This window comes from Mustela nivalis (assembly GCF_964662115.1).
Source record: "Mustela nivalis genome assembly, chromosome: X".
Classification (NCBI taxonomy): domain Eukaryota; kingdom Metazoa; phylum Chordata; class Mammalia; order Carnivora; family Mustelidae; genus Mustela; species Mustela nivalis.
The window spans coordinates 17,320,092-17,333,264 of NC_139040.1; the positions used below are offsets into that span (position 1 = coordinate 17,320,092).

General features: G+C 44.7%; 1 protein-coding gene across 1 annotated transcript in view; it reads left to right on the plus strand.

The window, feature by feature from the left end:
- Positions 1-13,173, plus strand: part of GPC4 (glypican 4) — a 107,145-nt gene that overhangs the window by 83,329 nt on the left and 10,643 nt on the right. The window contains exon 3 of the mRNA XM_082716735.1: positions 3,102-3,493. Within this exon, the coding sequence (XP_082572861.1) occupies positions 3,102-3,493 (392 nt within the window). The remainder of the gene's footprint in view (positions 1-3,101; positions 3,494-13,173) is intronic.

Below are 13,173 nucleotides of genomic sequence, written 5' to 3' on the forward strand. Positions count from 1 at the left end.
TATGGCTATACTAAATATCTTAAAGTGGATCAGAAAGGAAATCAATGTTCTGAACAATCAAAAGAACTAGAACATGTATGTAGCACCAAATTAACTCCTGTTTAAATTAACATCACGCACAGCACACACGCAATCCTATGTGCTTGCACACAACCCTTCCTAGACAGAATTTGAGTCATGGGAAACAGAACACGTTCCCTGGTGGTACTGGACAGAGGGCATGCTGGTTTGAAATCCATTCTCTCAATTAGATCACGTCTCTTACACTCCAAAGCAGCTACGTTACACAGAGTAACAACTAACCCATGGGTTCTTGATCTCAATGAGGAACTCTAAGACTTTTATTTTTTTCCCCCCATCAAATGCTCAGTGTCTTGGCATTTCTTTGACCTGAAGCCCTTTGGAGCCTGAACAATGAACTCTGACACTGTACAGCTGTTTTAAATTCAAACACCTCTGAAATGCCTCCCTGCCCCCATCCTTAAAAGCTATACAACTGTGGGTGCCATTCCCTAGTCATGCAAGTGTGTATTCAGAGTTCCTTATTACATGAGTCATCAAAGCACAAGGCAAATAATTTCCAACATCCTACTTCTACCCTAAATGATGTGTGCCTATTTTATGAGCAGTATAATAAAAATCCAATATTAGGGAAGGACCTGTGGTTGCCTTTGGAATCCTCTCTTCTGGATTGCAAAATACTAATAGCAGGGGATTGACACAAGGCTCACGGATAGATCTCAGTGACCAGCCTTTAGTTTTCCAGCGCGTGCAAGCTACGTGTGCAGCCTACCAGGCAGGCGCGTACTGACGTGGCTCGGCATTCCTTCTTTACCGTGTCCCCAGTGAACCAGCAGCTAGGGCAGGGCTGCTAGGGAACCGAGCAAGGTATGGGAAGTGGACCAGACGACACTTTCACGTTGCTTCTTACCCCAACACCCCCCAGCTTTGAATTCTAGGAAAGTGCTACCTGCCTTCTGGACACTTAGTTGAGACTTCCGTACAAGAAAATTTATCCCCCCAACCCCCAAAATTAGAAATGACACCCAAGAATGCAAGAAAAACATGGAAAAAACCCAAGTCATTGGAAAGACGTTTTCCTCTAATTAAAACGCTTAACCCGTATGCTTCATGTTTAGCACCACCCCGAGCTGGTGCTGATAGCTGTTGAGGGGTAAAATGGGACCCGCTTCCTTGGCTAGAACAATGGTTCTCTAACATTAGGGGAACCGGCGTCCCAGATGGCTGGGCTCCACGCCTGGGGTCTCTGATCTGGAGGGTTTAGGGTGGGGCCCAAGAACTTGCATTTCTAACAAGGGCCTTGCTGATGTGGTGTTGCTGATGGCCGGTCGTGGGACTGCACTTGAGAATCAGTTTGGATTCTGGAGAGAATTAGAGGCCTCTCAGGTACCTGATTTGAGTAATGCTTTTCATATGGTTCCACTAGCTCCTTGCGTACTTTCTGGTCTTCTTCCAGGGAGCGACCTTGGGTAAAAACACCAGGCCGTGCTTGTAATGGAGGACACGAGTTGACTTGCATGCTTCTCCTCAGGTTCCCCCCCACCGCCCGCCCGCCCGCCCTTTTTAGCTCTTCAGAGGGACTCCATTTCTCCTCTCTTCCTTGAAGAGCGCCCAGGAAATACAAAACAAGAGAAACTTCAACCAAAGGGAAAGGAAAGAGCCCTTCTCCCCACAGAAATACCCCACAGACAAAACACACATAGTTTGGGAAGCCGGGCTCAAGGCACCATGTGGTAATGAGCTGGGGGCACGAGTATGGAAGCTCTTGGAAGTATGCAGAGACACCCACACCCCTTCCAAAAGGCTTACAGTGTTTTCAGTGCAGGTTTTGAGAGACTACTGGAAAGTAGTTTTCAGCCTCTCATTTGCCTGCCGGACGTAAGAAGATAATGGATAATGGCTCTGCCACGCTATTGCATTTCGAGAAGATTGCTAATGTTCTTCTGGCTTCAAAGGAGGCACCAGATTTTTTCTTCTACTCCATGTTCTCTTGGAGGCACTTTCTTAATGTGGTCCTTTTAGTTCGCTTTAGTATTTATTACATTCTCTGCTTGTAAACTTAATATCTTGAAGTGTTTATTTTTATACCAGCCATAGATTCATTAAGAATGATTGTTACAGATACACCATCAGCTCTTTCCTTCTTTGAACTGCCTCCCAAAAGCTTCAGGAAAAACTAATTTGCTCTTTGTACTTAAGAGATTAAAATCTTTCAGCATTCAGGCCAGAAAGTAAATGTGGAATAACCAGGTATTCTTACGTATTTTTCTCAGTTATTTTCCTGTTGGCCTGTAAATACACAAAATCCGTGCTTGAGTCTGCTAGGCATTGCGTGTCTCTGTCCCTCCTCTCCCTTTTCCCCACCCTTTTCCCCCTCTTCCCCCAACAAAGAATCTCATGATGTTCCCATATGAATCCTTTAAGAACCCACATTCAACTTGGATACCCCAATTTGTGCTAATGTCACAGGGAACACCTGAGAACTTCTTTTCAGAAAACCTCAGCGCTAGCTTTTGTGGTATTTCATTATGTTTCTTGGCCTCCAGCATGTACTAGGCAGTGTTCTTGCGTGTCACGTAGATGTAAGGAAAAAAAAAATGGGTCCGAGTAAAATAACATGTTTTGAAAATACCTGTCCAGGTGTCAGGTTTCAGTTAGGAGGCATCGTTAGCTTTGGTTTCGATTCTTGCTGTAGAAAGTACTGGCAGGCCTCATGTTTTAGATCTCATGTACCCATTTTTATCCAGCTCTTTATTTACCTTGTGACTGAACGAGAGATGTGTGTGTGTGTGTGTGTGTGTACTTACATTCATGTGTGTGTATTTTATATTGACTCCTGAGAAGTTGCTGGTCTAAAATAATTATTTTCCCTCTCTCTTAGGTGTAAACACGTGTCCATGACTTTGTGGCTTGTGACCTGGCTTTCCTTTCACTGACATTAAAAGAAATCCACCTTATATATGAGTGTGTTTTCCAATTTCATTTTGACATTTTTTCCCCCAACTTTCAAACTGACCTGAGAGACACTTTGTTACTTAATTACTGAAAATGTTTTCTTCCCTTTTTTCTTTTGTCTTTAGAATTCTTCAAAGAACTACTGGAAAATGCAGAGAAATCCCTGAATGACATGTTTGTGAAGACCTATGGCCGCTTATACATGCAAAATTCTGAGCTATTTAAAGATCTCTTCGGGGAGCTGAAGCGCTACTACGTGGCGGGAAGCGTGAACCTGGAAGAAATGCTAAGTGACTTCTGGGCTCGCCTTCTGGAGCGGATGTTCCGCCTGGTTAACTCCCAGTACCACTTCACAGACGAGTATCTGGAGTGCGTGAGCAAGTACACGGAGCAGCTGAAGCCCTTCGGAGATGTCCCTCGGAAATTGAAGCTGCAGGTTACGCGTGCGTTTGTCGCCGCCCGCACTTTTGCTCAAGGCTTAGCAGTCGCGAGAGACGTAGTGAGCAAAGTCTCTGTGGTAAGTGCTCTCTGCATCCCACGCCTTTGTTTCTTTTGTTTCATTTCAAAAGAAAGTTTGGGGGGTGCTAAGGGGGCGCATTCGATTGGGCGTCAGACTTTTGATTTTGGCTCAGGTCATGCTCTCTGGGCCGCAGGTTGGAGCCCTGGGTCGGGCTCCAAGCACAGTGGGGAGTCTGCATGGGGTTCTCTCCCTCCTTTGTCCGTCTTGCTTGTGCTCTCTCTTTGTCTCTCTCTCAAATAAGTTTAAAAGGAGAAAGTTTGGGAGGTTGGAAAATCAGTAGAATTCCGTGGGCTGGAATTTCTCCATTTTCTCCTGTTCTGCTCTCTTCTTTCTCTTGGCCTTTCCCTCACACACTTTGTTCTGATACAGGTACATCCTGGAGTTAGGGACCGTGCTGTGATGAACACCATCCCATAAATGTCATTCTTTCCAGTGCTTTCTCTGGTAGCGATTATTGGAAGCAGAATGCATGTTCACTTTGGAATCTTAATTTTCCAAAGTGGGTCTACCATGGCCATGCTCTTCAGCTCCTGTTCTCCTTCCCCTCCAGAGAAAGAAGCAGGGGGGCTCCGTGTTTGTTTGCTTTGAGTGACTGGGTTTGGGGCCCCCACCTTACAGTCTAGAGCCATATTGAACATGCGTTAGTATGGGTTTCCTTGTTTTAAGGTGTACTTAGCGCTCTTTAGAAGGCAGAGCTTTTTATGACAGTTAGTGGGTGCCCCGTGCTCTTGACTTGCAGCTTTGTTTATATAAAGGGTTACCAATGGTCAGAATGAAAATCGTACTGGGTAGGCAAGGGCAGGTGCAGTGGGGCACATTTCCGTCATTTGTAAAGTAAAAGAACTGAACAGTGTTCTCTGAAGCCAGCTAAGGAGGTCGTTCAGGGGCCTCCTTCCAGAGAGGAGAGGCAAGGGAGATGGGTGCAGCCTTCCTGGATCAGAAACTCGCCTCTGTGCCTTTCCCTCCGGGCCGCACCAGAGAAGCTTTGCTATTCTCGCTTTTCAAAGTAGAGGGTTGTTTTATTTTGTTTTGTTTTTAAGATGTTATTTATCTATTTTGAGAGAGAGAGAAAGCAAGCAGAGGGGGGGGAGAGAGAATCTAGAGCAGACTCCCTGCTAGTGTGGAGCCTGGCACAGGGCTCCATCTCCCGACCCTGAGATCATGACCTGAGCCCAAACCAAGAATTGTACAGTTAACTGCCCGAGCCACCCAGGTGCCCCTCAAAGCAGAGTTTTGAGCAAGATTTCAAGGGAGGAAAAAGTTCTCTGGATCTTCAGTCCCTGCTCCCCCAGAAAAAAAAATGAAATTTGAAAACTTCCTGAAGGCCTTTCTTCCTCTTACCCTTCCGTGACTTGATATCAGCAAAGAAACAGTAATCTGGGGCACGTTACCTTAGGAAGACTGATCTTGGTGCTGTTACATTTCAGCTCTCCAAGGAAAAGCCAGATTATAATCTGTTCGCTCAAAAACTTGCAGACAGAAGGATAAGCAGCTCCTTGTTTTGAGGCCTGAAGGGAGTGGTCAGACAACTGGAATATCAATCTGATGGCCTATGAGAGAGTTCGTGAGAGTTCGGGTGACCAAGGAATGTATGGTCCAAACCAGGATGCTTGCTGTCTAAACCGCGAGGTTCTTATTAGCTGTCCCACCCAGACGGCATGTGCCGCTACGTTTGAGGCAATCAGGGCTGCCTTGAGCAGACCAGGCTTCCGCGTTACCCTAGTTAGAGAAGAAACTTTGAGGTTAGTCCAGTGAAGGTGAGATTCTAAAGAATTGTGTACCATCAGAAGTAGGTGTTTCTAGGATGTTCCATCCCAAGACTGGGTGAGAAAGGAGGCTTAGCTGATTGGTCGCCTTTATTCTGTCAGGTCTGTGTATTCCCTCTCATCTCCAGGCACCTGAACTCTCAGGGAATGCCAGTTCTTTCCAACATGTTCTTGTTGACTCCTTTTTTTCCTGATACTCTCCTTAGGTGGGTGAGAGCAAGTTGGGGGGGCGGTGATGGTTATAATTAAAGGAATAATCTGATTCCTGAACTTTGGCCAACCTCAGCAATCATTAGGAATCCTCCAGATGCTCATCTCAGATCCCTGAAACAAGGCACAGTTGTTTCCATGGTAGCTCACCTAACACACCAACAAGTCCTTGTGTTCATCCTCAGCTGAACAGGCAGGGAGGCAGGGCTGTGTGCTTTGAATGAGAGAGAGAGAGAGCGCGCGCACGCGCGCAGACACTTAAGCCAGAGAGAAAGGCATGAAGTAGAATGTCCTTTGCAAGCATCTAAAAAATGGTTGCTTTCCATTAGCCATCCCTCTTTCAGTTCTTGTGAAGAGGAGACCAAACCAACAGAAGTCTGGTTCACTTCACTTTGCTAGGTGGGAGCCCCGCTTCAGAGAGCTGAGGTTCCAGAAACTCCAGCTCATGGTGGAAGGCAGTAGATGAAATAAGGAAGTGATTTAGAGACCCTTCATTGCAGATTTATTTATTTTTATTTTATTTTTTAGGGATTTTATTAATTTGGGAGAGAGAGAATGAGAGCGCGAGCATGAGAGGTGGAAGGTCAGAGGGAGAAGCAGACCCCCTGCTGAGCAGGGAGCCTGATGTGGGACTTGGTCCCGGGACTCCAGGATCATGACCTGAGCCCAAAGGCAGTCAGTCACTCAACCCACTGAGCCACTCAGGTCCCCTCACTGCAGATTTAGAAAGTCAAGGGCTTAGAAGGCTTGCTGTTGTCCATCCTACCCCGCCCCCCAGGGTAGGGAGAAGGGAGCAGTTGTGGCTTCCCCGTGTCCCATTCTTCTTGACATGGTTCTCAGAATTCATGGTGGGAAATCCATAAGATTGGCTTTTGTATATAAAATTCAAACCCGCTTAACTATACAATAAAGAGTATGTGACTCAGAACAAAAGAGTCACAATTTCTGGTGTTTTTTTCTGGTATGAATTTTTTTTTTTAGCAAGAGATTTCCTGTGCACCTTAGTATTGTTAAGTTGTTTGAGAAAGTTCCTTTCTAAATAGAACCCTAAATTTGCTTCAGAATTGATCTGCAGTCTATGTTCATTGTATTTTCTAATATCGGCGTAAGAGATGTTTGTGTAGTTATATGAGAATACAATGAATACAAGGTATAAGGCTTAATTTACTTTGAGTAAACATTGCTTGCCAATTGTTTAGTTAAAAATACTCTTTTGTGTCTACTTGAAAAGTTGAATTTGTAACTGGAAACTTTTTAGTACTGTTTTGCTTCCCTACTGAGCTTCTTCTAGACTTAAGGACGGATTTGAAATCAAACCGTCCGACTAAGTTGGGTCATGCTATCTAAATGACACAAGGATAAGATACTCAGGCATCAGGTCAATTTCTACAGGAGTTAAAACACAAATTATTGAAAAATTTCTCATCTATGCAATGTTTCTGGCTAGAATTATGTAAGGAGCACTTGGATATTTGAGGAAATACTTATTAACGTTAATTTCTGGAGTATGACTACCAAATAGATTTTAATACCGTAGTATGGGGAAGACAGTAAATGATCTGACTATCAAAGCCTTATTTCAAGTTGTACATGTTGGAAGCAAAGTCTGCAGTTGCTGTCCAAGGGTGGTCTGCAGGCGGGACTAGAACAACTGAAGAACTAGACATTCCTTCTTCTGGTGTCAAGTAGAATGAATTACCTTGGGCTTGGAAAAGACCACTCAGTGGAGAACATTAAAGACCTCACCCGCCTCATCTACAAAGATGTCTCTGAAAGTCAAGTATGAGAAGCACTGGGGTCTTGGCTTAGTTACCGCCTACTTAAAACATGTTCCCACTTTCTCTTTGGAAGTGGATGCCCTGTTCTTCCAGATTACTTTTGCCACACAAGGGTTGTAGGTAAATGCTGAGCAATGACTTGATTATCACTAAGCCTTTTAAAGGCCATTGGCACCAGTAAGCTAAGCTTAACTTCAAGGGAAAGTCATGGCTCAGTCCAAGTATCCTTGCCTTGCTTCAGATATTTTGGGCCCAAACATGGGGTGACTGCAGCTTACTCCACTGAGCTTTACCATTGCAACTGCAGAAAAGTCCCTTTAATGAACAACAAATGGTTCAAGAGCACCCTGGCACTATACGTCTCCGTATGACTTAGCCCTTCGTTATTTGTCATGGTTCATGATGCATTGCTTATTTACCTGCTCTAGCAGCAGTTTTGCCTGGAAGGGTGAAGTCTGTTGCGGTCTTTGAAGAATGCACGAGTGGTTCCATGCACCATGAAAATGAATAGCTCCTGTGCCAAAGAGAGTTGCATTCTCATGGTTTCAATTAACACTGACATAATGGGACTATGTCTACTCCCCCACCCCAAACTCCAGGGGCTATAATTAGAAAGCAGTTCCTTACCATTGTGATGTCTAAGTGATTGTCCTGCAATTTCCATCCCCCTCCCCCACCACCCGCCCTTTGATCCCGTCTGTTCTCAGTGCCCCAGCACCTATAAGAGTACTACACAAGTTATTTTGCCATTTCCTGCATCATTATAAATGTACATTGTAATAAAGTTCTATCCAAAAAGCTTTTAAGAAGCTGGGTGTAGACACTTGTTCAACCCTGAGTATTTGTTTACACTCATAACCTTAAACAACCAGAAGAGGAAGGTGGGACTCTAACTGATAGTGGGGGAGGAAGTGGGGCTCGGCAGGACCGGGTGGAAAGGGTTAAGGACTTGAGACAGCGTGCTCTCAGGACAAAAATCTCTCTTTTTTAAAAAAGTTTTTTTTTAACGGTTAATATAAGGATGCTTCAGTTCTATCTACAGCACATGGACAAATACTCCTGAATGGGCCCTGGTTTGTTCCACATATTTTGTTATGTCTTTAAAATTCTGTTATCAGGGCACTAGGAACATCTCATCCTTCTTTCTTTGTGTGTGTGCAGTGAATTCAAACTGGGAAGTTGTTGGGGCACAAGGGTGGCTCAGTCAGTTAAGCATCTGGTTAAGCATCTGCCTTCGGCTCAGGTCAGGATCCCAGGGTCCTGAGATTGAGCCCTGCTTCGGGCTCCCTGTTCAGTGGGGAGCCTGCTTCTCCCTCTTCCTCTGCCTGCTCGCTTGCTCACTCTGTCTCTCTCTCAAATAAATAAATAAAATCTTAAAAAAAAAACAACCCTAGGAAGTTGTTGAATAAACTCATCACATCTCACAGCATGTTTGGGTCTCCTATCTTTTTTTACCCCCATAATTTGGGGAAATATTTCCCCTTATTTTTATTGGGTGCTTATGTTACCAAGCAACAGAGAAAATCTAGGTCTTTTTTGTTTGGGGCTATTGGCTTTGCAGACCAAAAAAATGTTGCAGCAAATGTATGTAAGGGATTAGAATAAACTAAAAGGAAATGTGTTTTTAACTTGAGTGCAGTGTGTTGACTGCCATCACTGTGCAGTGTGGCTTAAGGCTCGTTCGGAATTACCAAAATGAAATCCAGGCTGCACGGAGAGGTCTTCTCCAGCAGTTTTCCTTTTCCAGGCCGCTTGCAGTAGTTTTTAATGTGGTGGTTAGAAAATGCAGGTTATTGAGTAGAAAGTCTCGATCTATATTAAAAGTCTTTGCAGGGAAGGAGACTTTTCTGTAGAGTCTTTTTATAGCAAAAATGGTGTGCAGATGTCTACTGGGGGGCAGGAATGAGTGTCTCACAAAAGGGAAATGAGGATTCTAACCCCCGCTCCCCCCACACTCCTACTGACTTTTTTTTAAACTGTGAAACATAGACAGCCTCCTAAAATCCCAAGGCATTTCAATGCTTAGAAAGACCTTGATCAGTCTTGCAGGATTTTATAAGACTTGGAGATTGGCTGTTAATATCTTGTCATTATGGGTCAGTAACTTAGATAGATTTTGATTTGGGGACATAGAGAAGAAGTACTGAGTCCAGAGGATATCCCGTTTCTACTGTACTGTCCCCCCAAACTAAACAAGTCAGACCACCTCATTCTTACATAAATAATGTCAAACCCCTTTTCTTACATAACATCCCACTTTTTAGTAGAAATTAATCACCTCTACTGCATAACCCCCCAAGTCTTTCAAAATATTAAAACTTTGGTGAGATAGATGTACTGTTTGCTGGCATTTTTAAGTGAGCTCTTTTTTTCTCTCTCTGGGCAACAGTGTTTACTGGAGCTTTTGAATTCTCTGTGAGCAGGAGCCGGTGGGTGGTGTATGTATGTATGTGTATATATATATATATGTGTATATATATACACACATATATATATATATCCCCCCCCATCCCTGTGGTATCTCGACCCATTGTGAAGATAGAGCATTGGCTGAGTAAGTCCTTGTTGTTCATTAAACAGTATGTCATCTCATCCAAGGGGTCTAGTCAAGCACATCCGCCATGTGGGTGAATCCTAACTTGCCCTCCAACGTAAAAATGATTTCATTTGGTCACTAAATTTGAAAACCGCAAATTCTTGCCAGAAAACCATCCAGCCTCCTAGCTGAGCGTTCGCTGTGTGTGGTTCCCCTGTGCTAGGTCCGGGTCCCTACGGAGAAGGACCACGTTCCATGTGCTGCCCTCGAGTTTCTTTTCATTGTTCCTGAAATGCAGTTACTCAAGGAAGCCATTCCGATGCACATCAAGGAAGCCCAGGGCATGGGCTCTAGAACCAAAATGGCCACATTCAAATCTTGGCCCTGCCCTTGAAGATCTCCTGTGAGTCCCTTAATCTCTTTTGACCCCTGCTTTCTCATGTAAAATGAAATGATAATATGCCTCTCATATGATTATCGGGAGGCTTAAATGAGTTAATACACGAGTTAATACATGCAAACTTAAATGAGTTAATACATGCAAAGTACTTAGAAGAGAGCCTGGCACATACATAGTAAGTTTGTTTTAACTATTATATATCAATAACATCAATAAAAGCTCTCAGTAGACAGGCAATTCTGACGTAGAATATCCTTCTCTTTGGTTTTGACATGAAGATTCTTCATGATCGTGAAACCATAGAAGCAAAATAAACATTTTTTCCTGAGACCATGGATTCATTCTTTGTGTTAGTGGTTCAGAGGGGGAAGGGAGGAGTGTACAGTACAGTTTTGCCTCCTTTGTTTCTAAATGTCATTTAGAGAAATAACTACTCTGTAAGAGAGGTCTGAAACGTGTGCCTTTTAGCAAAGCACTCATAACCCCCCCCCCCCCATCCTACTGGCATTGGGGCTCAACAGAGGCTTCTAAACAGAAGGAAAACCTCAAATGTTAGTCAAGAGCTGTGGCGCAAAGGAATAATTATGTTGAACATTTTAAGCGGCATGTTGGGCCACAGAGCATCAATATATGACGATTAAAAGGCGACCTTGGAGTATAGTTGCCCCTTGTGTTAATCCCCACGTGCAGGATCTACCACTTGGACTTGGGTCCCCACATAAATGTACTTTAGTAGGTTCTTTAGGGACTCCAACAATTGATTTTGAGGTTTACGAGGGAGTGACATGTGAATGAACTTGAGTTTCTTTCTTTTTTTTTAATTTCTAATTTTTTAAGGGTTTGTATTTATTTGAGAGAGAGCTTGCAAACGAGTGGGAGGAGAGACCGAGGCAGAGGGAGAAGCAGAGTTCCCTCTGAGCAGGCAGCCTGACGTAGGGCTCCATCCCAGGACCCTGGGCTCATGAACTGAGCCAGCCAGGTGCCCCTGTACTTGAGTTTCTGTTCAAAATAAACAAAGCCCCAGAATGAAGGCCTTGAGGATTCAAAGATAAGCAACCATTTTGTTTCTCCACTGGGTACTCCAGAGCCAAAAAGGAGAAGTGGTTCTTGGCATCCTGGGTTTGCCATCCTGAGCTTGGCTGGGTCCATGAGATTGGGGACCTAGACCTAAGGCCTGGGGGGGTGGTCACATTATTGGTACATCTTGGGGGTGAACATCACAGGGGACCCCTGTTTCTTAACATTTCCTGACTGTGTTAAAATCATTCTTCAGGGGTACCTGGGTGGCTCAGTCAGTTGAGCGGGGAGCCTGCTTCTCTCTTTCCCTCTGCCCCTCCCACTCACTTAGGCTTGCTCTCTCTTTCTCTCTAATGAAATTAAAAAAAAAAAAAAAAAAAAAACCACGATGCTTCTCTGTGCCAGAGCCTCATTCCCACACAAGGATCTTGTTTCCCAATCTGAATAATGTGAAGTCATGCATAGTGCTGTAGGTAGTGGTCCTGAGGCCAAAGACTTGAGTCTGATTTTCTCCAGCTGGGTATTGTGCATGTCCTTGCCCATCGCTGTTTTCTTAAAACTTGCCCATCTCTCTTCTCAGTTCCAGCATTTAGTATTTCCATAACATGTTATAGCTGAGTTCTTCATGATCGTTTTTAGTAGTTAGACAACTGGTCACATGCAGAGCACGAGCCAGTACTTAGCCAGCGAACGAAGTGGAAACTGTCCGCCAAACCCAGTTTCATAATCTTCCTTTAATAAAACTCTACTGTGTCATTTTGTTTGGTCCGGGGCTTTAAACCTTGAGCAGACACCAACCTGTGCTGACCGGGCCTGCTGCAACACAGATTTGACTTAGAGTGGAACAAAGAATAAAGCGGACCATGAAGAGTTACGAAAAGAAAGCTGGTGGGGGGGAGGGGGGAGGGGCGCATTTGTTGAATAAAACTACCACGATTTTAGATTTTTTGCTTATTTTCTACAGGCCCATACCATTTTGGAATGTGTTTGTGCTTTCGAGAGCAGGTTCCCCGCTCTAATACAGAGATTCCTGCTTGCTACCTAATCACAAGTACATTCCAGAATAATCCCCAACACGAGATAGGTGCTCAGTGATTAGTTGTTGACACTTGAGCTTTGTGCATGTTTCCGTAGTAGGGCATGGTTTCTGCTGAAGCAGAGTATCCAACAAATGCCACAGGTTCTTCTCCAGTTTCTCGTAGGCATTTGCCCACTAACTCTTCACCTCTCTGAAATCCAGCCAGTTAGCGGTATGGTCAATGTGGAACTGAACCTTAGCAATGGAGGGGAAAACAAGTGTACCCAAGATGAGAGTTTCACAGCCTGTGCTGAAGAAGGCAGGGAAACGTGATCTGTCTGGGAAATGTGTGGCCTCGCTTTTCTCATCTCTTAAATGTGAGAGTCCTACGGTGTGACCTCTAAGGCCCCTCCCAACCCTGACTTCTGCGCTCCTGGGCTTTTCCAACCACCTCCTGCCTCCAGGCTTGTGTGCTCCTCTGTAAACTGAGGGGGTAGGACGGGCAGGTGTTGAAGTCCTAACTATTGGTGACTATAAAAGAGTGAACTTTTGGTTATCCAGAAAATCTAGACCTCCAGACTGGCCACCCCCCCCCCCCAGGGTATCAGGTAGCCAAGATTTCACTGCCCATTAAAGCACAATGAAAAGACTCATTTGGGCCTGGGTTCAAACTGCAGCGGCAAAATCCTCCTTCTTGGGAGGGGGTGTTGACTTTGACCTACACAATTAGCGCCTCGCTGTTGGAGGCTCCGGCCCCACCCGCTTCAGGCTGGCCTTCTGGTGGGGATACCAGGCGGGCTGTGTGTGTCCATCAGATAGGAGCCAATGGTGTTCAGGTTTCCTCCTGACAGTTCTCATCCCTTGTTCCTGTTCCGAAGGGTAGTGTTGATAAGCAGTGTCCCAAGTCACACTCCACGGCAGGTGAAGTTCATCCCAGCATCTGTTCCCTGCC